The sequence below is a fragment of the Neovison vison genome, chromosome 1 (genome assembly GCF_020171115.1).
Source record: "Neovison vison isolate M4711 chromosome 1, ASM_NN_V1, whole genome shotgun sequence".
Classification (NCBI taxonomy): Eukaryota; Metazoa; Chordata; class Mammalia; order Carnivora; family Mustelidae; genus Neogale; species Neogale vison.
The window spans coordinates 65,765,587-65,792,410 of NC_058091.1; the positions used below are offsets into that span (position 1 = coordinate 65,765,587).

The 26,824-nt window shown below is 35.4% G+C and overlaps 1 protein-coding gene across 1 annotated transcript in view; it reads right to left on the reverse strand.

Annotated features, from left to right (window-relative positions):
• Window positions 1-21,589, reverse strand: part of PDE7B (phosphodiesterase 7B) — a 319,410-nt gene extending 297,821 nt beyond the window's left edge. Inside the window, exon 1 of the mRNA XM_044248236.1 lies at window positions 21,180-21,589. Within this exon, the coding sequence (XP_044104171.1) occupies window positions 21,180-21,200 (21 nt within the window). The 5' untranslated portion in view covers window positions 21,201-21,589. The remainder of the gene's footprint in view (window positions 1-21,179) is intronic.
• Window positions 21,590-26,824: the final 5,235 nt, after the last annotated feature.

Here is a 26,824-nt window from a genome sequence, read left to right on the forward strand (position 1 = left end):
TCCTACCTCAGACCATTTGCACTTGCTGTGCCCTGAGGCATCGGTATCAGTATGGTTCACTCAGCATCTCCAGTCTTTTCTACAACATCACCTGCTGAGTGATGCCTCCCAGTCAATCTGTTTAAAATTTCATGCCCACCCCCCAACATTCCCTATCTTTCCTGCTTTTTTTTCTCCCTCTGACAGCAATTATCACTATTATCTTTTACATATGCGTTTAACTTACTGTCTGTGTCCCCTGCTAGTATCTGTTTTGCTCCCTGCTGAATCTGCAGGCACTTGGAACAGCGTTTAGTTTAGCAATTTTCAGGAACTTTTTGTTGAATGAGTAATTTTACATCTATGGAGGTAGTGAGTACACAGATGTCTGCCACAATATTTTCTTTTCTATAGTTTTCGGTATGTTGGAAATATTTGCAATTAAAAAGGCAAACTTTGCGGTGCCTGGGTGGCTCATTTACTTAAGCCTATGACTCTTGGTTTCAGCTCAGGTCATGATCTCCAAGTCATGAGATGGAGCCCCTCAGTGGGCTCTGCCCTTGCATGGAGCTTACTAAGATTCTCTCCCTTTCATCTCCCACCCACTCCACCTCTCCCATCACACGTGCATGCATTCTCTCTCTCTCTCTCTCTCTCAAAAAAAAAAAAAGAGCAATCTTTTTAAATAAAAAGTCCATGCCTATGAATAGAAATCAAAGTATTAATGATTATCAATATTTATATTTTATGTTGTCCAATTACTTACAACATATTTATATTGTTTTTATAATCACAACAAAGATACAAGTAGTACTCATCAAAATAAATCATAAACACCTAGTTCATATATTCAGCAAATTCAATAACTGTTTTAAAGCATCTGTTCTTTTCCAGAAGTAGAGAAATTCCCAGAACTATATCATTCAATATTAATGATCTATATGAAAGATCATTAAAGAATCCTTTAAAAACAATTTAGGCCAAAAAAAAACCCAACTCCATAATACATACACTCACAGGATCACAGCAGTCTTTCAGTGAGAACATTATGGAGAATGTTCTTGGACTCAAACGTCTATTTAAAAACCTGAAGGAAAAACGACACCTGATATTTGTGTGGGAAAGACATCTCTCTTCCCATTTTTAGGTATTTTCATATATTGTATCATTTGGTGTTTATGGATGGTTTACGAATTCAGATGTGTTTTATAAGTCTGTGGAAGAGACGAATGAAAGAAGTTAAACAAGTGCCACTTCTGGATTGATAACCAAATCAGTTTTTCTTTCAGCTCTGGCTCCCCATCTTCCTTGTAAGTATAATAATCAGATATTTCATTTTAAGGAGTGATTGTGTACATGGATAGTTACCAGAGTGAATTTTTTTCACACTTGTAAAATTAATTCATTAATACAAGAGTCATTATAGAATATTGATGGAAATCAATAATCAAGACACCGAAGCATTAGGCAATACACCAAGACACAAAAATTGTTCTGTTAGGTATTCTCTCTGTAGAATAAAATATAAGCTGAGAAAATCCTCACCAAACTCAAGTTATTGGTAATCTGCTGGTGTTCAAAAAGCTTTTCAAAAATACAGTGTAAGAGAAAGAGTTGGGCATGAAAAAATGAGAAACATAGCATTTTCACTCATTAGTGACATACAACTGGGTAGTGATTGATAAAATTATGAAATCCTAAATAAGCATTCTTCCGGGTTTAGCACATGGAGCAGCACTAAGATAGTAAATAATGATTTGTAATGAAATTCTAGATCGCCTGCTGGAGGTAAATTATAAGGATGCTACCAATTATATTTATATAAGGTAAAATTTGCTAAGGCAACTGAACTCTTCTTTGCAAGCACTCAGGCTCTTAAGAAGCTGGAACTGGATCATTTTTGACAGCTCTCTGAGGCATCTGTTAGGAAAAATTGGAGGAGCTAATGAGGTGACCTAATCGCAATGTTATTATGAATAGAAGTTATTCTGAATTGCTTGAATTAGTTTTCTTTCAAATTTCATTTTTGTTATCGTTGCTCCACATGATTAAAATCCAGCCATTCATATTTTCCTAAGAATCGTTTACTAAAATAAAAATCAAAGAGAAATGATCTTTCCACCATTCACACCGCTGTAGTGAATACGTATTTTACGTATATACCTCAACAGACTATACACAACACACACATAAGTATATCTATAATCAATCTATTCTTAAAACAACACTGTGAGGGATTATTACAACCAATATCAAACGAATGGAGACTGAACTACAGAACAGTTTGTGACTTCCTTCATATCACAACAAAGGTAAATGTCAGAGCGAAGACTAAATTTCAAGTTTCCTATCTTTCCTGAGAATTCTTTTCCTCAGTTCATATATCTGTGTTTTCCACAATTACTGGCCAGCTTATATGTTAATGACCATGGCCACAAGAACACCTTTCTCTGATGCCAAACATCCCCACCCAGTAGGAAATTCTCTTACCCTTTTTTTGCTAGGCCCAACAAGAGAAGAAAATGTGTTCCTGGTCTTTTGTGACTATTTCCTTAAACCCTGCCCCATGTGTAGTTTAGGGTCTTTGCACTTGGATTTCATTTCTTTGTGGGTTACAGAGGCTTTGGTGGGCTGACTGGAAATCAAACTGTCATAAATAATACAGCATCTAGGAGATGATTCTTTTCCAGTTTTAGACTTTTGTACCAAAACAAAAATCTTTGTCAATTGGAGACGCCCATACTTTCATGTGAAGAAATCTGAGCTTGTGCAAAGCCAAGTGAGTTCTCATTAGGGGCCATGCTTAAGTATGATTGTGCTAAAAGAAAAAAAAATCTATGAGTAAACATGGAACAGCATATTTATACCACAGTTTCTTTGTGCTGCTTTCAAGTATGTATGGAAAATTCCTGTCGTCAGGGTCCAAGCCAGAAGCCTCAGCCCCTTGCCACTAGAAATGTATAAAGAGGCTTTCATGTCTATAGAGTCTTCTGAAGCATGAGCTCTGGCAAGACTCCAGTAATATAGGCAGCACCATGTAAAAACCAGATGTGTATGCATTTGAATCATTTCCTGGCTCCTCCTCCTCTCCTGACCCTTGGATGCTGGTGGAAGGGTTAGTCCTCCACCCTCTTCCTATTTATGTTGTCTTTCTAGGTGATCTCATCTGTTGCCAAGGCTTTAAATAGTGTATGCACTGACAAATCTAACTTCAGTTCTGATCTCTTTCCTGAATACTGCATCTCAAACTGAATATGTCCTGAACAGAATTCCTAAGTTCTCTCTGCAACCCCCTTCCCCATCTTCATCCTCCATCTTCCCTATATTGTCAATGCTACCGGCAATGATGTGAGCTAAACATCTAGAAGGCATCAATCATTCTCAAATTTATTTTATTTAACGGTCATGTACACAATGGACAAAGTACATACTACTGAACCCACTCCTAAGTGTATGTGCGCGTGTGCACGCGTGCGCGTGCACGCACACACACACACACACACACAATCAATCTTATAACACAGGCATGACTGGAATCCTTCCCCAATTTTACAAATTAGAGAACAGGTTACTTGTCTGAAGTTACTTGTACAAGGTTACAAATCTGGTGGGAGGCTGACCAGAGCCCAGGGAGCCCATCCCCAGAGTCTGGGATCAAAAGCAGTATGTATCGCTCTTTCCTTCACATTTGATCCACCATCTAGTCCCATCTGTTCTACTGTCAGATGCTCAATGTCTGAACACTGATCACTACTCCACTGTCTCTGCTGTGATCCAAGCCCCCCTCACCTCCCATCTGGCCTGCTGTAGCCAGCAGCTGCCCATGATGGATACTGTACCCTGGGCTGAACAACCCATGCTCCACCCAGGAGATAAATCAGTGGCTGTCCCTTCCCTGTCTACTTGGTTTCAGTGACTTCATTCACAGTAAGAGAGTAAGATTCAAACCATGCTCTGTGAAGGCCACGCAGTCTGGGCCCTGCTTACTTAGGCCCACTATCTCTGTCCTTCCTTTCATCTCATTTTGTTCCAGCAGCACTGGCCCTTTTCCGTCTTTACAACAAAGCAAGTGTAACTTGCTCCTTTCAAAGGGCTTTGCTCTCGCTCTTTCTTCTATCTGGATGTCTCTTCTTCCAGGTCTTTTCATAGCTGCTATTTCCTCATCATTTCAGACCCAGAGAAGACTCCACTGACCTGCCAACACACATCCGTATCTCTGTGGCTGGCATCGCGCTGTCTCACTATCTTGCTTTATTTTCTTAATGGCATTTAGCCATGTCTGAAATGATCTGTTTTATCTACTTGTTTACCTGTTGACTGTCAGTCTTCCTCACTGGAATGCAAGCTCTGTGGGTAAGGAACTTTGTTTTTTCTACATTCATATCCCCAGTGCCTATACCACATTAGGTCCCCAAGTACCTGATGGTCGAATGAATGAATCAGGCTCTGTTGTTGAAAAGCCGTGACCTTAGACTAATTTTTTAACCAATGAAAGCCTGTGTTTGCTCCTGAAAAGGGGACAATTACACCTGTGTGGAGATTTTCTGAGGAGATTTGAGAGATTTAATGAGAAATTAAAATTTTCCTCAAGATGATAGTGCTTATCAATATACTATATCACAAATTTGTACTAATAGTTTGCGTGCAAAAATTGAGAGTTTTGCAATCAAAAAAAGTTTATATCTGCCCCTGTTCTATGACAACAGTCCAGAACAAGGAATGCTTAGCTATGTGCAAATTGAAAGCCATAGGAAAAAATTCTCCCTGCCTGACACTTTAAAAAAAAAAAAAAAAGTTGGATATTTTGATATCAAACTTTTTTGGAGACAGATGACATAAGTTTAGGCCCATTTCACAGTTAGAAAATATGAAATCATCTTGTTTACTCAAGTGTGCATGAATAACCAGGTCAAAATAATCAGATTTGTAAATATTTATTAATTTTAGATTAGCTCATTAAATTAGATTAAATATTAAATTAACTCCTTCAAATGTGAAAGAGAGACAGCACATTAAATCAGTTTAAATATTAGTTTAAATATTCCCTTTTTTTGCATTTCTTTAAGGAAAAAACATTAAATATTTGTTCTGTTAAAAATGGAAAAACAGGGACGCCTGGGTGGCTCAGTTAGTTAAGCAGCTGCCTTCGGCTCGGGTCATGATCCCAGCGTCCTGGGATTGAGTCCCGCATCGGGCTCCTTGCTCGGCAGGGAACCTGCTTCTCCCTCTGCCTCTGCCTGCCATTCTGTCTGCCTGTGCTCACTCTCTCTCCCTCTCTCTCTGACAAATAAATAAAAACTTTAAAAAATAAAAAAAATAAAAAAAATAAAAATGGAAAAACAACTCATGTAGCTTTTTAGAAGAATTTGAGGCAGTGGCAATTAAAAACTACATAACTACTATTTAGTTACTCAATAGTTTGTAACTTTTTGCTATTCCTCTATAATGTGCTAAAGCTAAAAATGTCTTCTCAATTTAAAAATTCATGGAGTAACACATGAAACTTAGTCATTTGGCTTAAATTTCAAATAAATATCCTTTATTTTAATTACCTGTGAGGTATGATATTATCAATGGAAAACAGTAACATTGCATAAAACTTACCTCTTATTAGTATGTTTTTAATTTATTATGTCTTAATATCTACTTAGTAATATGTTTGAAAATTATTGATCATTGATTCTTTTTAAATTCCAATTTTTTCATCTCTATTTTGAAAAGAAAACATCACACAAGGTATGAAAACTAGAAATACACATTTGTTTGAAGAGAATACCAATAGAGGAGAATGTATCAAGTTCATTTTTCTTAACTTCTTAATATTTTTATTCTAAAAATATATATTCTCAAGCTGTTTGAAAATTTCTCATAAATAATTAGTGATTAGAGTCAAGGTTAAGGACATGGTATATTTTGCACTTATTAGGTTTGACATCAAGTTTACCTGTGGTTCAAAGATATCCCAGTCCTGGCAAAACCTGCATAGAGTAGCACTAAGACAGCACAAACACTCAGGAAAGCCAACAAACTGCCAGAGGCAATAGATAAATACAGAACACCAAAAATCTGGTTTTCCATAACTAGGCCAAAGTTTAATTATAGCATAGCTCAGCTTATTCCCAGGAATATTTTGTTTGCAACTATTTAAATAATTAATTTGTGCATTCCATAGGACAAGCTAGTGTACTGAAAATAAAATTTTTTTTAAATTACAAAAAACAGAGTGCACTTGAGAACCAGGTGCTGTATGTAAGTGTTGAATAACTTAAATTGTACACTTAAAACTAATATTGCACTGTATGTCCACTAACTGGAATTTAAATAAAAACTTAAAAAATAAATAAAAATAAAAATTGTTGAGTGTTTATAACACATATGGAGTATCATTTTCATTCAATGACATATTTGCTTGTATGAAACAATTAGGACAATAAAGAAATTTGCTAATAGATCATTGTAGTTAATTTATATCAGCTACAATCTAAAACATTAGCTTCCAGTCACAAAAATCATAAATCAAGAATTAAATAATACTTTTATGTAGCTATCTTTAATTGGAAATGTGAGGTGCAGATAAAAGTCTGTCTATTACAAATAGTTCTTAGACCCAAGGTCTCATTAGAATATTAACAATCTTCAAAATAATAGTTTGTCAAAGTGTTATTGGAAAATAATATATAATAATTATATAATAAGGAAAATAATTATATAATAAGGTGATTACACTGTTGAGATTATAATTCTTATTTTGTTTAGCTTTTGCATAATGGTTATAATGATCATAGTGAAATTAGGCAGGTGAACACATACTAATTTTTATCTATTTAGTTCATGACTTCGATGAATACAACTTCTCATTTTTAAATTTATTTCAAATATATGAGAAAAGACAATAAATTTTTTTAAAAAAATGAGAATTTACCACTGGTGCATATAATGCGACATCAATTATCCTTAATACTTTCTTCCCTTTCCCTCTTTTCACAGCCATTAAAGATATGAAAGGCAAGACAATTTGATCCAATCAGGATCAATAGCAGATAATACATATAGACACTCAAAATATATAAATAAAACAGTTACAAAGACTTTAAAACAGTATGTAGAATATAGTCAAGGATATGAAAGACAAGACTGAGAATTTTGAAAGAGATCTAGAAACTACAAAAAAGAATGCTAGAATTCTAGAACTGAAAAATGCCATAACAGAAGTTGTAAACTCCTTTAAGGATTAAGTGTGAGGTTGTATACAGCTGAATAAAAATTAGGAAAATAAAATACTGGTCAAAAGAAAATGTCCAAAATGAAGAACAAAGAGACCAAAGGTGAACGATGGGGGTAGAAGTATTCAAAGATAAGTATATATGTAATTGGGGTCCCATTTAGAATAGTGTGAGAGAATGGGGCAGAAGCAATGTTGAAAAATAAAATGAATGGTAATTTTCCAAAATTGCTGAAAGATATCAAGATGCACACTTAATACATTATATAAACCCTCACAGGAATAAATGCAAAGAGAATCACAACAAAGCAATAATGGTAACACTATTGGAAATTGAAGGTATAAAGAACTACAAATCGTCAAGAAAATTTTTGTAAAAAGGAGAGATTGCTTTTAAATGCTGTTTTCTGACTTCAAGAAAAAAAACAAAACAGTGAAAGTTTTAAAGCAATATAATAATGTCTTGAAGTGAGGAAAGAAAACTACCAATCTAGAATTTTGTTTCCAGGAAACACTCACATTTAAAAAAGGGCAAAATAAAGTCATTTCAGACAACGAAAACCTAAACCAAATTATGAATAGACTAAAAGAAGTTCTATATGCAATCACAGAGATGCAGGAAGTAATGAAGTATATATATGACTGTATAAAAACATAATAATGTATTTATTATGGGACTTAAATTATATAAAATTAAATACCTGAAAACAGCATATAATTCAGGAGAGATATAAAAATAGTTAAGACATTCATTCAAAAGTTCTCAATTTTTCCTACAGTAATAAAAATACTAATTTGCATCATACTTTGATTAGGTCAAACATACATGGTGTAACCTCAGTAGTAACCAGTAAAACATGTGAAAGAATTTTAAAATAACAAGCTAATGGGAAAGGAAAATTCAATGACAAATATACTCAACCCAAGAGATGACTAGCAATGAGATAAAAGGAAATCTAAAACAGGAAAACAAATGGAATGCAGAGAGTAAGTCAGCACTTAAATAAAAAAAAAATCACTATTACATTAAATATAAAAGGGCTGAATACTCCACAGAAAAGACCTATATAACCAGACTGAATGATAAAACAATACATCCACTATAAAGAGACAAATCTAAAGCATAAACATACAGAAAATTTAAAACTAAAAGAATGAAAAATAGGTCACACATAAAGCATTGGTGGACAAAAAAAAAAAAAAAAGATATTTTATTATACGAGAAGTTTCATTTCACCAGGAAGATATAATTTGTCTAAATGAAGTATTTATCAATCTCTTTCTGTATCATCCCATCCCCTTAAGGAGTCTTTTTAGCTTCTCTTTCCAACACTGTATATTTGTTAGTGAGTCTTTTTGGAAGGACATAAACTATTACGATATGTAAGAATGTTCTGCTTCCCAAGAACCAATTATCACCCCCACAGTGAAGGTATGATTTAACAGCACACCATTAAAATATTAGTTTATTAGTTTATATAAAAATGCTGATATTCAGCTATTTGATCCATAATGGCAATTTCACATTGCTAACACAATATTTGAAGTAAAAGATGGCAGGATTAAAAGGAAAAATAGACAAATCCACAATTATCTGGAGCTGTTAACATTCCTCTTTCAGTAATTAGAGGAAGAAAAAAAATCAGTAAAGATGTGGAAGATCTGAATAATGCAATTATTGAATTTTCTAACTGGCATATATAAAGCACTATACCTAACAACCACAGAATAAACATTCATTTCAAGTGCATGTGAAACGTTTACAAAAGTTGACCATATGCTGGGTCACACATACAAGCTGCAACAAATTTCAAAGACCTAAATCATACATAGTATGATCTATGATCACAGTAGAATTATACTAAGAAACAATGACAAAAAGATAACTAGGAAATCTCAGTATACTTGAAAATTAATAAATGCATTTTTAAATAATCTGTGGGTCCAAAGAGAAATTACAAATGAAACTATTTTGAATGAACTCATAATGGAAGCACTAAATTTTGGGACACAGCTCGAACTGTTAGAGGAAAATCTATTGCTTTAAATGTGTATATTCAAAAAGAAGAAAGACTTGGGCTCTCTGCTCAGCCGGGAGCCTGCTTCCTCCTCTCTCTCTCTCTCTCTCTGCCTGCCTCTCTGCCTACTTGTGATCTCTCTCTGTCAAATAAATAAATAAAAATCTTTAAAAAAATAAAAATAATAAAAAAAAGAGATTGAAAAGCAAATGAGCCAAAAACAAAATAACAATAACAACAACAACAAAACAATTTGGAAAACAGAAAAACAAAACAAAAACTCAGCAAATAAGTCTAAAGAAAGGAAAAAGAAGGAAATAATAAAGAACTAAAATTTAAAAAAAAAAAGAACTGAAATTAAAAATAGACAACAAACATAGATAAATGAAGAGGATTTAAAAAAATAAAACTTATTTACTTGAAATAGCTAATAAAATTGATCTTGACAAAACCATAGGGAAAAAAGGAATAACAGGAATAGCACAATAAATTAATAGCAAGAATAAAAAGTAAGACTAATATTAAAACAGGATATTACAAATAACCTCAAGCTAGTTTTAAAATTTAGACAAAATAGCTAAGAACAAGAAATACACAACTTACCAAAACTGTAAATAAAAGTAGAAAATCTGAATAGCCTATAAAAGTTAGTGGAATTAAAATTATAACTATAAAATTTTCTATAAAATATTCTAGGACCACATGGATTTATTTTTAACAAATATTTAAGGAAAAAATAACACAAATTTATATAAATTCCCCCAAAATATTTTTAAAAGAATAATTTTTCTAATTTTATGAGCCCTGTGGATCCCTGACAGGGTTGTTACCAGAAAGGATCATTTTAGGCTAATCTTTTTCATCAACACAGTTTCAAAATCCTGAAAATTATTAGCATTCCAGAAACAAGGAAATGAAGGATTTAGGAAAAAAAAAAAAAAAGCACAACATATCATGACTAAATTGCAACTATTTTAGGACTTCAAGTTTGATTTGACATTGTAAAATCAACCACCATCACAATAGAATGATACAGAAAAATCATATGATAGGTATCAAAAAAATCTGATAGGTATTCATTCATTAAAACTAGCAAACTGGAATAGAAAGGAACTACCAAATATTATAAAGAATATCATACTAAGTGTAAAAAAAATTGAAAGCTTTCCTGAGATTTGAAACAATCCATTTACCCAGTGTTACCCTCTTCAACAATTTACTGACAATTGTAGCTAGCACAATAAGACAAAGTTCAGTATGGAAAAAGAAGATATAAAACTGTCAATATTTTGAGACAGTAAGATTGTCTACCCAGAAAATGAAAGAAATCTACACAATAAAGCATTTGAATTCATAAGTGAGTTAAGCAATGTTGTTGATAAAGAAAAATCTGTTTTTTAAAAAAATATTTATTTATTTATTTGACAGAGATCACAAGTAGACAGAGAGACAGGCAGAGAGAGAGGAGGAAGCAGGCTCCCTGCTGAGCAGAGAGCCCAATATGGGGCTCGATCCCAGGACCCTGGGATCATGACCTGAGCTGAAGGCAGAGGCTTTAACCCACTGAGCCACCCAGGTGCCCCTAGAAAAATCTGTTTTTCTAAGTATTAGCAACAAAAGTTAAAATTGAAATTGAAGAGATAACATTCTGAATAATATCAAAATATGTAGCGAAAAATGTGTAAAATGGCCACAAAACAAGCTAGAAGATATTATTGAGAGAATTTAATAGAGACCTAAATAAATGGAGGGATATACTATGTTATAAATTTGAAGAGTCAGGAAAGATGTCAGTCTTTCCAAACTGATCAATGATCAATATCCTAACAGTGTTTTGTTTTGCAGGGAGGAAACTAAGTTAATTTATAATTTATATGGAACGAAGAAGGACCAAAATAATCCTGAAGAAGAAAACAGAAGATTTTAAGAAAACAGAAGATTTTACCAAGGGGAGAAAATATATATAACATATATAGCAATCAAAGGTATTAAAATATATAAAGGATTCTTATAAGTTAATATCGAAATGACTTGTTTAAAAATTTGACAGAGAATGTTTACCTGACCTATACAAGTGAAAAAAATGCTCCAATTTATTAATAATCAGGAAAATGCAAATTAAAACCATGATAAGCTATCATTACATACCTACTAAATGCTAATAAGTAAGGTTAATGGGGAAGTGATCTATCATATGGGGTTGGTAAGAATGTACATTATTTGAACCACTTTGAGCAATTTTTCGAATTTTCTACTAAGGTTGAACATTAACATTCTATGTTGGATAGCAACTTATTCCTAAGTATACGTTCAACAGAAATACAGGTACATGTGCACCAAAGATGGGTAACAAGAATACTCAGGCCAGTATTTTTTATAATATTAAAAAACTAGATGCAACACAAATGTTTTTCCACAGCAGAATGAGCAAACAAATTCTTGCATATTCAAATAATTAAACACTATGGAATAGTGAAAATAAACAAAATACAACCATATTTAACAATTGAATGAGTCTTGCCCTGTAATGATGAATGGCAGAAAGGAGGAGGCATGATGGATTCCTGAGGTGGCAATAATGTAATAATGTTCAAGTTCTTGGCTTGGGTCATGATTGCACAGGTTCACTTATAATAAGTGAACTGTTATGTTTATTTATATGATGGGTATTTTTCTGTATGAGCACTATTGTTTAATATAGAAAATTTGGGGCACCTGGGTGGCTCAGTGGGTTAAAGCCTCTGCCTTTGGCTCAGGTCATGGTCCCAGGGTCCTGGGATCGAGCCCCGCATCTGGCTCTCTGCTCAGCGGGGAGCATGCTTCCTCCTCTCTCTCTGCCTGCCTCTCTGCCCGCTTGTGATCTCTGTCTGTCAAATAAATAAATAAAATCTTGAAAAATATATATATAGAAAATTTTAAAAATTAAAAAAACAATATTTCTCTTAAACGTTTAAAGCACCCAGCAGCACTATACACAAAATAGCTACAACTTCATGAAATAATTTTTATATTTTGTAAGAAAATAGTACCAACTCTTAACACACACGACGCTTACTGTCTTTCACACAGTGTTCTAAGCACTTTACAGGTAAAACTCATTTGATCTTCTCAACAATCATATGATGCACTACTATAAACTCTTTTATTTTATAGTAAGTCCAGTGAGGACCAAAGAGATTAAGTAACTTTCTCGGGATCATACTGCTAATAAGCGAACCACAATGAATTGCGCCAGATTCTGCACCATTCACCATTACACTATACTGCCTCTGACAGCCAAAATTCCGAAGTTTAAAGTGTTAGATTCATCCGTTGTGAATCCATTTAAAATAAAATAGTGTTGTTCCTTTATATATTAGAATATCCTATAAGTAAATATACCAAGTAGATTGCTTTAACATTTGAAACATACTTTTATGTTTTGCATAAATTTTTTTTAATTCATGCTTAGAATGATTAAAAATGAACTTGAAACATAAAGTGTTTTAAACATATAAAAGCAATAAAAATTTGTCATAAAAAAGCTGGGGTTGCATACCAATTCTGTCGGCTGTAACTTCTGTGAACCTCAATTTTCTTGCCATTAAAATAGGCATAACTTATCTTTTCCTAACAGGAATCTTTTAAGAATGAGGTGACTTGGCATTTGTGCTATGAATCGAGTGATTAATTACATATGAAAGTCAATTCATCTTTGCAGTAAGTCCTAGAAATTTTAGAACCTAAAGTTACTTCACTTTAAATTTACATTTCAGGGGCACCTGGGTGGCTCAGTTGGTTAAGCGGCTGCCTTCAGCTCAGGTCATGATCTCAAAGTCCTGGGATGGAGTCCCCTGTCAGGCTCCCATGGGCAGGCTCTCCCTGCCCTCCTCATGTCAGGTTCCCTGCTCAGCAGGGAGTTTGCTTCTGCCTCTCCTCATGCTCTCCTACTCTTATAAATAAATAAATAAATATTTACATTGCAGAAATACAAAAGTCAAAAACTCTAAATAACTTGCTGAAAGTATTACTCTCAGAAAGACTACCAACTGGAACTTAAACGCAAGGCTTTAGATTACAAGTTTAGTGCCCCTTGTAAAAGTTTGAACCTTGGGGTGCCTGGGTGGCTCAGTCGTGAAGTGTCGGCCTTTGACTCATGTCATGATCCCAGGGTCCTGGGATCAGCAGCATTGGGTTCCCTGCTCCATGGGAAGCCTGTTTCTCCCTCTTCTACTCCCACTCCCTCTGCTTGTGTTGACTCTCTCGCTGTCTCTCTTTGTCAAATAAGTAAATAAAATATTAAAAAAAAAGTTTGAACCTCATTTTTTTCTTCCTGCTTTCCCTTCTCTTTCACAACATAACATACAAACTGAATTTTTAAAGAAAAATTAAAATTATTATCATTTAATCTAATAAATGCATTTATTTCTTTTGGTAAAGAATTACATTAAAGGACACATTTTCTGTAGGGTATATTCTCCAAATCACTGTCTTCTTGACATGAATTACCACATAAAAAGCTTTTATATAAATTTGTCTTCAAGTTTGAGAAGTCCTTGCCTTTAATCTCTTTCTCATGCACTCACACGTAAACACCTGGGGCAATATATTAATTTAAAAAAGAGGACAATATTTCTCAATTATTATATTTATAAGTCAATGAATTATTTTATGTGATTAATGATTTTTTAAATAATTAAAATAGATTTATGGAGACAAGTTTAGAATGTTGGCTCTGGTCATTCAAAACCTGCAATCAAACAAATTCCTATCTGTTTTATGTTTATCCTTTTCACTTTATTTTTATTTAAAGATTACTCTTTACTCCAAACATAATAGTAAAGTGTAGAAAAATATAAAATAAAAAGTACTGAATAACAAAAATGACTAATATTTACATTTTCCCAATCACATTAAAAACCAAATTGAACATGTTTTCATTTAGTTGAAAAAGCAAGAACAATATCTTACAGACAGAGAAATATGCTATATTTCTGTTTCATGGAAAACAACTTTTTTCTTAAATTTAATGACCTTTTCTAAATCAAGGCATTCTTTAGAACTTTGTATTACTGCAGCATCTCCTTTCTATAAGAATGCTTCTACACTTTTGTGAATGACTGAGTTCTTTCATCTGACCAGACACAGCTGGCAAGTGGCATAATGAGAAAGGGAAATGAAAGTCTTTTTTTTTCCTCTTGTAAAACCAAAAAATATATAAATCGTATTCAAACTGAAGCGTTAGTCGCTTGTATTGCAACAAATGACACATCTTAATACAAATAAGTGTTTTCTACTGTTTTGTGAATACATGATATTATAGTAAATTTTAATTTTAAAGGTCTATCAATAACGTGTGTTTTCCCTAAATACTATTTGGATGAATATAAATTTTGTGTCTTTAATTAATTCAAAAAACTAAACCAATCTGACCAATTCTAAAGCAGAAAATTTAGACAAAATGTTCAAAACAATAAAATATGTACAGTAAAATATGTATATTCAGTTTATGGAAAAAAATCTCAAATAGTTGGGCATACAGTGGACCAAAATATTTTCTTAGACATGTGTAAAAGCTAGAAGGAACTTTGACCTTCACTAAGCCCCTTGTTTTTTCCAGGAGGAAACTGGAGTTCAGAGTGATGATTGGCCCAAAGTTACTCAAGCAGGAGTGGTTCCTTGCTGGTCATACTGTGCTCCTTTGCCATGTCAATGACATATGGGAAGAACTCAACAGGATTGAAGGAAGAAGCAAATGAGGCAATTTAAAAAACAAAACAGAACTCTTCTTTTACTTTCTATTTTTTTCTCAACTTTAAATATCACACAATAAAAATAAATATTTTTCATTTCCCCACTGTAGATATAATAAACTTGTGGGGAGAAAAGCTGAACAATTCTAAAGTATATGCATGAAAAGTACGTTTTGCTCCCCATCCTCTATTCCAAGTTTTCCCAGAGGTGTCCATCGTTTAAGATTTTTATTGGAATTTCCAGAAAATTTCTGTCGGTATGTATGAATGTGTATATATAGTTGTGGAAATGTTTAGCCTTTTTTTTCCTTAATATGTCTTAAAAATCATTCCATATTTGTGCTTGCGGATCTAGCACATTCTTTTAAATAACTATCTGTTTTCTATTGTACATATTTAAAGTAACATTTTCAACAACTCACCTATTATTGGATTTAGGAAGCTTCTGGTTTTTTTATATTACAGAGTATAAAATGAACATAATTTGATATGTTCTTAGGCTAAGATTTACCAAGGTCAACGAATATGTAAGTCATTGACTATTTGATATCTTTTGATACCAAGTCAGACCAAATCAGGCATATGTTAACCACCTTATGTCTACACCTGGACCTAGGGAAACAGCCCTAACCCCATATTGGCCCTAGACCTGACCTCCAATTGCAGGAGAAGATAGGCATATTCCTAAAACTCAGAACTCTTAAATATATTTCAGTATATTTAAGACATGTATTAAACCCCCTTTTTGAACAGAATCTTTACTTTGTATGTCTGAAGCAATGGGCTGGTAATGATAATTTTCATCATTTGATGATAAATTTCATCAAATATCCTGTTAAAAGGATATTTTATGTATTTCTTATTTATATGTTAATTATGACAATGTAAAACACAAAAGGTCTTAATAAGAAAACAATCTGGAATTTTAATAAAAAATCTTAGGTGAATTTACCAACTACTAGAAAGGAAAAACTAAAACAAATATTACTCCAAATTTTACTAAAGGAAACTCCATCAACATCTCATTACTAATCTTAATTTTTTCCATCTTCTCCCTACAAATGTAAGAAAGGGAGGAGACAAGGAAGGGAGGGAAGGAGGAAGGTTAAATGTATGACATAAACTTTCTTTATTGGCACGTCAGCTAAAGCTATTATTTTCCTACTTCTATACTACATGCAAATAGATGTATAAAGCAGCCATGAAAGGATTTAGATTTTCAAAATATTGGTGTATTTATACAGTATTACATTAAAACCTGTATATTGTTTAATAAGTTCCTGTGTGTTTAGTGTTGAGTTATTTTTAGGTTTATCTGAAACTACAAACCTTGCTCCCTGTTCTCCATGGTTGAGCTGGTAACTGTAAATTGTCACATAGAGGAGATGCCAGGACGAATGTTCTGACCCAATCTGACTGGTGAGATCTGAGATCCAGTCAGATCTCACCAGTGTGTCTGGATTAGGGGAGCTGAACTGCATCAAATCCCACCACTAGGATGAGGCAGTGACCCTGGACCATCAGGGCAAAGTTCTCAGAGCAGCTACTCGGTGGACAACCGATTCACCAAAGAAAATGTTCTTTGTCTGAGGATTCCTCCAATTGGATTATCCACATGTTTTCAATTATGCTAAAGAAACCAGAATTGGGTTAAGGAGATATTAAATTAAATAATATAGAAAATCCACAATAATGATTGGCACTCAGGAGAAAGATTCTTGTCATGTAATGTATAGTACCCACCTACAATGAACACAGAGCACGTCCCTTACTGTATGAAGGAGTGTTGCCGCCACGGAGCAGCCCATCAGCCTCGCACAAGAGAACCGGGGCAAGGCTGGGTGATCGTCTCTGGGGAGCAATAGTCTTCCTGAGGAGAAATTCTCTAAAACCTAGGATTTTGTTTGACTTTTGTTTTTCTTAGGCAATGAGAGTATTTTGGAGGTGAAATTATGTGAATTTGGAAAACTGAGCAAAGGCAAAGTAGAAAGGGAAGTGTGGTAGAAATAAAGGATGGGAGAGATGGAAGAATAAAAACAAATGGATGCTAAGAAGTCAGATACTAATCTTGTCAGATTTGGGAAGGAAAATGGCATTCTACAAATATTCCAATGGCTGCAATTAAAGATGAGGAAACTGAGGCCCCCCAAATTTAAGAAATGTTCACTAACTCACATGGGTCATCTCCGTAAGTTCCGAGCCGCTAGGTAAGCTTTCCTAACACTGAGGGCATTTCCCAGAACACCACCACATTGCATCAATACTCAAGCCCGTTGCAGCATGTGACCATTCCCTGCTTGTACCAAATGGCTGCTGGCATCTGGGGCTGCTGTTAAAGTTCTCCTGCTTTCTATGACTCCTTGGGGTTCCAAGTTCAAAGGATGATAGAGAAGACACCATCATCACCATTGATTTAGTTCACTGACTTAATTCACCATCTCCATCCTGTGCAGTAACTTAATTCGGCCCCTGGAGAAAACTTCAGCTGTCTTCAATGTTATATTTTTGTATTTTTTTTTAATAACACCATTATATATGTTATTTTAGAAGAATGGCAATGCCTTTAATTGATCATATTAAAGATCACCATAATAGAAATAAATACATAGATAGAAAACTTAGTTTTCTTCTTAAATTCCAATTGGCACAGACCTGTACCCCTGGGGATAAAAATATATGTTTATAAAAAATAAAAAATTTTAAAAAATTCCAATTGGCATAGTTTCACCTCTTTTCAGTTTCACTTTGCCTCATCACTACCTCCCTCCAAACTCTGCTTTGTTCTTCCATTTCTCTGCAAAGACTCTGCTATTCGTTTATATGTTTATTCAGAATTTAAATTTCCCAAAGGTAGAAATCGTTGCGTATATATCTTTGTATTCATTCATGGGACATGTAGAAAATACACAGTGATGTTTTTGAATAAAGGTTTGATGTTTTCACATTTATACATATATAAATGGAATTATTTTAAAAACTCTAAATTAAGAATACTATAAAAAGTTTCAGATAAAAAGCACTGTTAGAAACACAATACAATCAGTTTCCTTTATAGATAATGAAACTGAAGTCAAGAGTAAGCAAGTAGCTTGGTCACCCAGCTAATTAGAGCCTGAAGAGAATACCCACTCTGGTCTCCGGTCTCTGCCTCCTGTTTTTGTTGCTGTTGTCGTTGTTTGTTTTGTTTTGTTTTGTTTAGTGTGCTCCATGCAGTCACTTTCTAATAAGTACAAATGAAATCATTTGGATACCTAAATGATCCTTGGAAAAGTATAAATACCTTGGTTATACACTAGAACTTTGACACGCTTCACTCTCTGCATTCAAATCTCTAAGTGCTTGTGTATAGTAGATATTCAGTCAGTTTGGGTTTCTACATCCCTTTTCCCCTTCTCTCCCCCAAATTTCCATATCAATTACTTCAAAAATTGCTAATACACCAAGTATGTACCATCTCACACATCAAAGTTAGCACGTCCACATAGTCACCCCAGATGCTCCTGGAAGCCAACAGTACAGATCACAAGGCTGCTCTCATGTGAATGATGGAAGTGCTCTCCAAGTCACATCATTGGGAGAAATGCAGGTGCCACCATGAGGAAGCACTGTTAGAGAGGACCTGATTACATGTCCAAATGCCAAATCCCTTCTTCCTCAGCCAGATGGACATCTTAGAGGAGAGGTTCCTACTTGTCTCTAGGCTACTTTTGGGATACACGTGCAAAGTGTATCCATAGGATGGTGGATCTTTGGAAGAAGACATTCTGTATATCCAGGGTCCCCAGTAAGTGACCTACTTTCCCCAATAAGATGTCCCCCAAAAATCAGTGTCAGTTGAGCCACTTAGACTACCTGTTAGCTTTTACATTTAGATGTTCGGAAATCTATCCTAATTTTTAATTTTGGTAGTTCTCTTGAATATAATGAAGACCTCTTCATCTTGCTTGAGATTAGTCTAGGGCTTAAAAAATTCCTTCCAACACTGTTCTGTGAGTTGGCAAGCAGCTTCCTCCGTGATTTGAGCCTAGCTAACAACCTTGGACTTTGGAAGATTAATTACTAGGCAGATGCATTTTCAAGGTGGTTCATTTTCACTTTGAGGAAACTTGGTCATTTTACTTTTGCATCTGTTTGTATAGGATGTCCTTTGGCTGAAAATAACACAAGTCAATGCTGAGAATGCCCTCCTCTGTACTACTGATGTGCTGATTTCTAGATTACATTTTAGGCCGGACTGACACCAAAAACATTTTTCAAAGACAGTAAAAAATGCCATACTTTTGAAGCATTTAAATAATTTACAATATATGAAGGGTAGTAAGTGCTCAACAAGTATTTTAACTAGGTATTTATTGAGAACTGACAATAAACAGCTTTGTGCTGAACACCATGTAAAGCACCAAAATGTGTACTGGTACGACGATTTTCCCTAAGTCGATGTCTGTTCATGACACATCTTGAATTTTTCCACACTTATCCTAAGTAACTTGATTCCAAAAAGGATTTTTGTCAGCTAATTTGCTGACTTAGAGTCACCACTGATTTTTGTCTCCTTTTGTTCAACTGAGGCAGTACAGTCTGAAATTGGACAGCTTATGGTATCAGGTAAAAATCCTTACAAAGAGGGTACAATCTTCAGAGTTGCAACTAGTTAACTTTGGGCTTCTACTTGCTACAAAAAGCAACTTCATTTTATTGGAGAAAATGTCAATCAAGACGCAACTACTGACACCCATCTTTGTTTCCCCAGCCGGTAATACAAGATAAAGCAGAGGAAATGGAGGGACCGCATTTGCAACACACAAAGTCCTTGTTTTCCCACTAGGCGCTGGAGAAAAGCAATTGTCCATTCACAGCACATCCTCTGCATTTCGGAGCTAATATTTTCACAGTTCTTAACTTAGTACATTACAGTCTCATGCAGTTAATTTTGTTAACCCTTTGAAATGCACTATGTCTTTGATATCTTGCTTAATATTTCTAACATGACCCACTTTTTAAAATTTCTGTTTCTCAAGGTAGAGAATAGAAATCTTAAAAAAAAAATCAAGTAAGAAATTTTGGAAACAGAGTCATGGTTTCGAATAATCCCGTCTTACTTGCTATTGCATAACTTTGAGAAGGCTAATAAGGAAATCCAGGTTAACCATATGTTACTGGAATTGCTTTGGCAAAATTGGACTCTTTGCACAGAAATGAGTTTTAGCAGGGGTTCCCCTCAATGCATAATAATAACGTGTCATTGAAAACAACATTATGTTATTTGCCCTGCTTCCTGCAGCAGTTAGTGTGTTTACTGTCTATGCCTGCCTTCTGATGCAAAGAGGTTTACTCTAACAGTCACTCTGCCCAAAGCCCATGAAGAACAGGATCTATGGATGATTAATTAGATCCCCGGCTCAATCACTGAGGTCCCTAATTAAATATCTCACTCTGCTTTCAACTCTTGTAGGAAAAGAAAATTAGCAAATTCACAGGGTTAATAAAGAACTTTTTAGTTTCCTTTATAAAAAGTAAGATCTAAAAACCATGGGTCATCTAACTCAGCGCCTGCACCTCTTCTGCTGACTTCCAATTCCAGAATATTTTTTTAAATGCAACAAGGTGATAAAGTGCATTTTCCTCAGGAATTCATTTTTCTGACATACCTTCTACAAGTTTTTCTACCTTCAGCCCTATTACTATTAGCTTATTCCTACTAATTTTTTCTTCTTGAAGTCTGCTATCAACCAACATGGCAAACTCAAAGAAAAAAAAAAAACAAACCCTGATTTTCTTTTTCCTGTCCTGCAGTCCTCACCAATCTCTGTACCAATATTTTCCTGTTCTATCTCCACCGAAAAGAAAAATGAGCCAACTCTTAGATTTAAGTTGAAGAAGAAGTATTGCATTCATTACAAAAGAATGGAAAAAGGAGTCCTCCTCCATGGGGGCTCAAAGTGAAATGAAAATCCCGGAGTCTCGCATTTAGGCTGGTTGGAATGAAAGGGTTAATTCAGGGTAAGTGATAATGTTTAGTCCGTTCGCCTAGAAAAAGGAAGGAAATTCAAAAGCTGGTTGCTGTAGTAACAATCACAGACCAAAAAAAAAAAAAAAATATATATATATATATATATATATATATATATATATATATACAGGTTCATTTTAAATAAAACTCCTGCCATCTCTCTGTGATTCTGTTCTCTCAAGAAAAATGAGCTTGCCGCTTAAATTTGTTGTACCTACCTCAACCATTAAACAAGACATTTAACCATAGTGGCAGTTCTGTGACCTTTGAATGCCGTGAAATCTCTGAGCGGTGCTGCTTGTTCATGAAGACTTGTGCTGCAGAATCCAGCAACTTCATCCAGGATTAGGAATATAATTAAGTAAAAACAAGGGGGAAAAAAAAAAAAGAAAAGAAACACAAAAGCACGCAGAGAAATCGAGAGAGAAAGAAGGTAGAAAGAGAGATTGTCTCTGGGTGAGTACACGACTTTTCTCCCAGGCAAGAGCTGGGACAGAGCCGAGCCTGCTGCAGTGCCCAGACCCACGACTGGCTGGGGGAGCAGGCAGGCAGCCGGCCTGCTAGGCTGGGAGGTGCTGTCAGTTGCCACAGGCGAGGAAAAGCAGAGACCAATCGGCTTCAACTCTGGCGGCTTACTGAAGTGGAGCCTTTTCTGTTTATGTTTCCTCATTTCAAGAGTGACGTCAAAGGGTTTAGTTTTTCCTCTGCATGTGCTATTAATTTTAAAGTACTGTACTATGGGAAGAATGTGTGTGTGCCTGTGGTTAGTCTGGGCACCCCACTCTCAGGAGAACCCAAGAAACATTTCCTATATTCAGGAATGGAGTTTAAAAATTTAAAATACCTCATGGTTGGGTGTATCAAAAACAAAAACAAAAAATAGACAAAAACCTTGAGCTAAATAATAGTGGCAAGATTTATATACTCTTTTTCCAAATGTAAGTTGTGTACATATGCCCACTTGACAGCTGTTGCTTATTTCAAAATGAACTCTTTGTCAGCCTTACCTAAAATGAATTGTTAGTTAATCTTTATAGTCATGGACGCAGAGTTCTGCAAATGAGCTGGTGAGTGATATTATGTGCAGGGAAAAACAGAGATCCTGTTTATGCTGCTGATCCCTGATTTTCTATCTTTCCTCCAGCTTCTGTGGTGAAGCTTTAGGATTATTTGTGCTAGGGGGATCCTTCCTGCAACTCCCCACAGGGAATCATTTAAGAAACAGGGCGTGCTGATACCATACAGGCATGCCTGGGATTTCAGCATGTCCTCTTCCCAAACGTGTGAAGGTACAGTTATTTAAGGATTCTTCCTTTACCAGGGGCCCCAGCTTATCCCTGTATTTCTCTTCCTACTCTGGAAAATCTCAGTGGTGGCCATCTGTTGTTTCTCCCTCCCCCATATTCTCTCCCTTCTCCCCCTGCCCCATTTTGCTATTAGAACATCTTTTTTTCTTTTGGAAACTTTCCTTTCTCCACCTATGGACCGCACAGCCTTCTTCTGCCACCTCCCTCCTTCCTCTCAGCCCCTGAACCCCCACCCCAACTATGAAGGGCATGTGACACAGACTGGCCAATCAGATTTCTCCATTGCTCTAGACACAGAAAATGTTTTAGGAGTAGTCACATCACTTAAGAAAGGCCAGAGTCCTTTTTCAAATATTAATACTGATTCTTTGGGAAAGGACGTATTTCTCTCTCTCTCTACAAGCGTATGCGGTAGAGTTAAATAAGCCTGTAGTTGTTAGGGTGCATCTTTGATGTTGAAGATACAACAATGAACAAAACAGATAGTACTTGCCTTCATGTACTTTACATCTGAGGGAAGGGTGAAGACAGGCAATAAAAATAAATAAATATATAATATCCGTTGGTAATAAGGCTTTGAAATAAAGGTAAGTAAGGGCAAAAGTAGTGTGTGTGTGCATGTGTTTGCTGTTTTAGGTATAATGATCATGGAAGCACTATGATAAAGCAATGTGGAGTAGAGTCCTGAATGAAATGTAGAAGCAGGTCATCTGTGTCTCTGCATTCCAGTAAACAGAAGCTGTATAAAGTCCTAAGACAGGTGAATTCTTGGTATATTCAAAGAACAAGGGAAATAGAATAGCTAGAAGAGAATGAGCAAAAGAAAGAAATGGGTTTAGAGAGATATGTCTCGGGCAAGATCAGGAAGTATCTTAGAAGCCAGTTAAAGTATTTAGACTTTATTCTAAGATGGAAAACCTATCAGAGTGTTTTGAACTAAGGAATGCCTATGATCAACATAAATTCTAAAAGGATTTCCTCTCCCTTCTGTGTGGAAAATAGACTCTAGAGGAACAAGGGTAGAAATAGGGAGGCCAATAATGAGACCATTGCAATAATGGCTTGATCTTCGGTGAAGGTGGGAAAGGTGAATGGGGCCAGATTCTGGAAGAATGTGTGTATGTGTGTGTGTGTGTGTGAGTATGTGTGTACACATATAGAATTTGCAGGATTTCAAGATGTGGGGTGTGAGAGAAAGAGAGGGATCAAGAATAATTCCCAGGATCCTCTCTTGAGCAAACTAGAATAGAGTTGGCACTTACTGATAGAGGATAACTGGAAGAAGAACCTAGTTTTGAGCTGAAATAAAAGTGGTTCTGGGACTTCATTCAACAGCAACAAATATTTATTGATCATGTACTCTGTACAGGCACTGTTTTAAGTGTTAGAGATGAAGAAGTAAACACAAACAAACAAACACAAAGGCCCTTGCACTCATGAAACTTGGGTTTTTCTGAGAGAAGACAAATCATTACAATAAGGTAGAAGATTATAAAGGATACACTGAATGGGTGATATGGAGTAGATGGTTCTATATATAGAACTGGAGTTCAGGGGACAGTTCTGAGCTATAGATATAAATTTGGAAATCATTGTATATTCAAGGTATTTATTATATTACATGACAAAAGGGACTTTGCAGATATAATGGAGGTGATGGATCTTAAAAGATGGAGATTGTTGGGGCACCTGGGTGGCTCAGATGGTTAAGTGTCTCCCTTTGGCTCAGGTCATGATCTCAGGATCCTGTGATCAAGCCCCACATCGGGCTTCCTGCTCAGTGGAGAGCCTGCTTCTCCCTCCCCCTCTGCCTCTCTCCCTACTTGTGCTCTTTCTCTTCCCCTTCTCTCAAATAAATAAAACTTTAAAAAAAAAAAAAGGACATTGTCTTAAATTATCTGGTGTGCTCAATCTAATCATAGGAGCCCTTAAAAGCAGAGAACTTTCTTTGGCTGGAAGCAGAAAAGAGATGCAGCAGAAGAAGTTAGAGAAGTTCCAAGTATCAGAAGCATTCATCAATGCATTGCTACTGGTTTCAGATGTAGGACCTGTGTGGAAGGACAAGAGAAAGCTAAAGGCTATCCCCAGCTGACAAGAGCAAGGGAACAATCACCTTAGTTCCACAGCTGCAAAGCATTGGATTCTGCCACCAACCTGAATGAACAACCTGAAATAAATTCTTCCCTAGAACCTCAAGAAAGAAACACAGCCCTGTTGACACCTTGTTTTCAGCCTTTTGAGACTCTAAGCAGAGTATCTAGCCAAGGCACCTACAGATCTATGAACTAATAAAGTTTCTGTTAATCCATTACAGCAGTGATGGAACACTAGTATAAAATGATTGGCTTTAGAAAGCAGCATGGATGATTCATCCACAGAACCAGAAGAGAAGGCAGAGTAAATGGTAGAGATATTGCTAGGTGGATTGTAGTAATGATGGTCCAAGATTGTGAAAGTTCTCTGTGATTTCTAATTTCTCAATAAAATTGGAACTAAGTATTTTTTTAAAGATTTTATTTACTTATTTGACAGACAGAGATCACAAGTAGGCAGAGAGACAGGCAGAAAGAGAGAGGGGGGAAGCAGGTTCCCTGATGAGCAGAAATTCCCAATGCAAGGCTCGATCCCAGGACCCTGCGATCATGACCTGAGCCAAAGGTAGAGGCTTAACCCACTGAGCCACCCAGGCACCCCCGGAATTAAGAATATTGGCTAAGGATAGAAGAAGTGGTAAAAGTTTGAAGAGAAAAGAAGTGAAATAGTCATCCAGAAGAATAAAAATAAGGAATTATCATAGAAGGATAACATAATGGTCAAGAGTACTAAGGGCTTATTTGAGTTTAGTTGTCATGAATTAAAGTGATAATAGAGAGTATGTTACCTTTACAATATCCATGAGACATTCGAATAGAAATGTCATATGGGCAGCTTGGAGATAATTCTGGGGAGGTAAGGGGAGTTGAAATGCTATTGAAAACTATGGGAGGGCATGAAATCATTTGATGAATGAGTATAGACTCAAGGTCAAAAGTCTGGGGTCTTCCAATATCTATTGGGATATTGGGAAATTGAGGATGATCTAGCAAAGGAGACCAAAAAAGACTGGACATGGAGGTGGACACACAACCAAGACAGCAGGCTCTCAAAAGTTAAGTTCCAATAGTTGGTGGTGTGGACTGAATGTTTCTACCCTCCCCGGTACTCCCAAGGACACTCACCAATTCATATGTTGAAGCCCTAACTCCCAGTATGACTGCAATTGGAGAAAGGGCCCACAGGGAGGTAATTAAGGTTAAATGAGGTCATAGAGGTGGGACCCTAATCCGACAGGTCTGGTGCCCTTGTAAGAAAGGAAAACACACTAGAACTCTCTGTCTCCACCTTGAAAGAACAGAGCCAAATGTGAGCTTTCTGCAAGCCAAGAAGAGAACTCTCACCAGACACTAACACTGCTCTCACTTTGATCCTGGTCTTCCACTCTCCAGAACTGTGAGAAAATAAATTTTCATTGTTTAAGTACCCAGACTATGATATTTTGTTATGCAATCCAAGTGAACTAATACAGTTACGTGAACCATGAATTCTCTTTTTTTTTTGCTTGCAGCCACTTCAGTTGGCTTTCTGTTCCTTATAGCAGGAAGAGTCCTAACAAATCCAATATACGGTGTTAATGTTTCCTAGAGGTGACTGTCAACTCTCCTCTACCTGATATAAATACTTCACCATTTGCAGCTTGAAAAACTTTAAGGATCTATCTGTGTCTGTAACTATATCTATATCTATCTAATCATTTCCACCAAGTACAAAATATTTACTAAGACTACTTATTTAAATATTAGCTGGTTTTCCAAGGCACCATTATTTAACATATATTTTGGAGTATTCTTTGAAACACAACATTTGAAATGACCACATTTTCTGTAATTTATTAGCTATAAAAATAATCCACAAAGAGCCACCTTACTTTGGCCTCTTCATTTTCTTCCCAAATTCCCTTTTTAAATAACTTATGACTCACAGAAATGACCACTCTTAGTCATTTTCTTTCCTTTATAATTTAACTCTCTATTTTCTCTATTAACAGAATAGAAAATATAATTCTTCTTTTGCTGCATCTCAAGAAAGATAACTTTCTCAGTGACCTTAGAAATATTAAATTTGCTCAAGGAGTGCCTACTGAGCATAAATTATTGGCAAAACCCAGTAGTGTATATTCAACATACTACTGGGGTTGACAGAAATCAACAGATGTGATCTCTACTTTTTGAAAGTTATATATTTGGCTTAAAGGGCAATATAGATGTTCTTATAAGAGTAATAAGAGGAAAGATGCAGTAAGGATTCTTAAGATGGAAAAAGACACAATGGAAATCCAAAGAAAGGGGAGATTATTTTTCACAAGGGGAAGACTTTGCATAATGTCAGAGATTTCATTTGTCCTGAACCAGGAAGACATGTTATGTTGAGAGACTAACCTGTAGGTTAAGTATTAGGATATGGAAGTACAGAACATGGGAAAGGAATGATATATTGTGAACCCATCATGGTAGATCAGT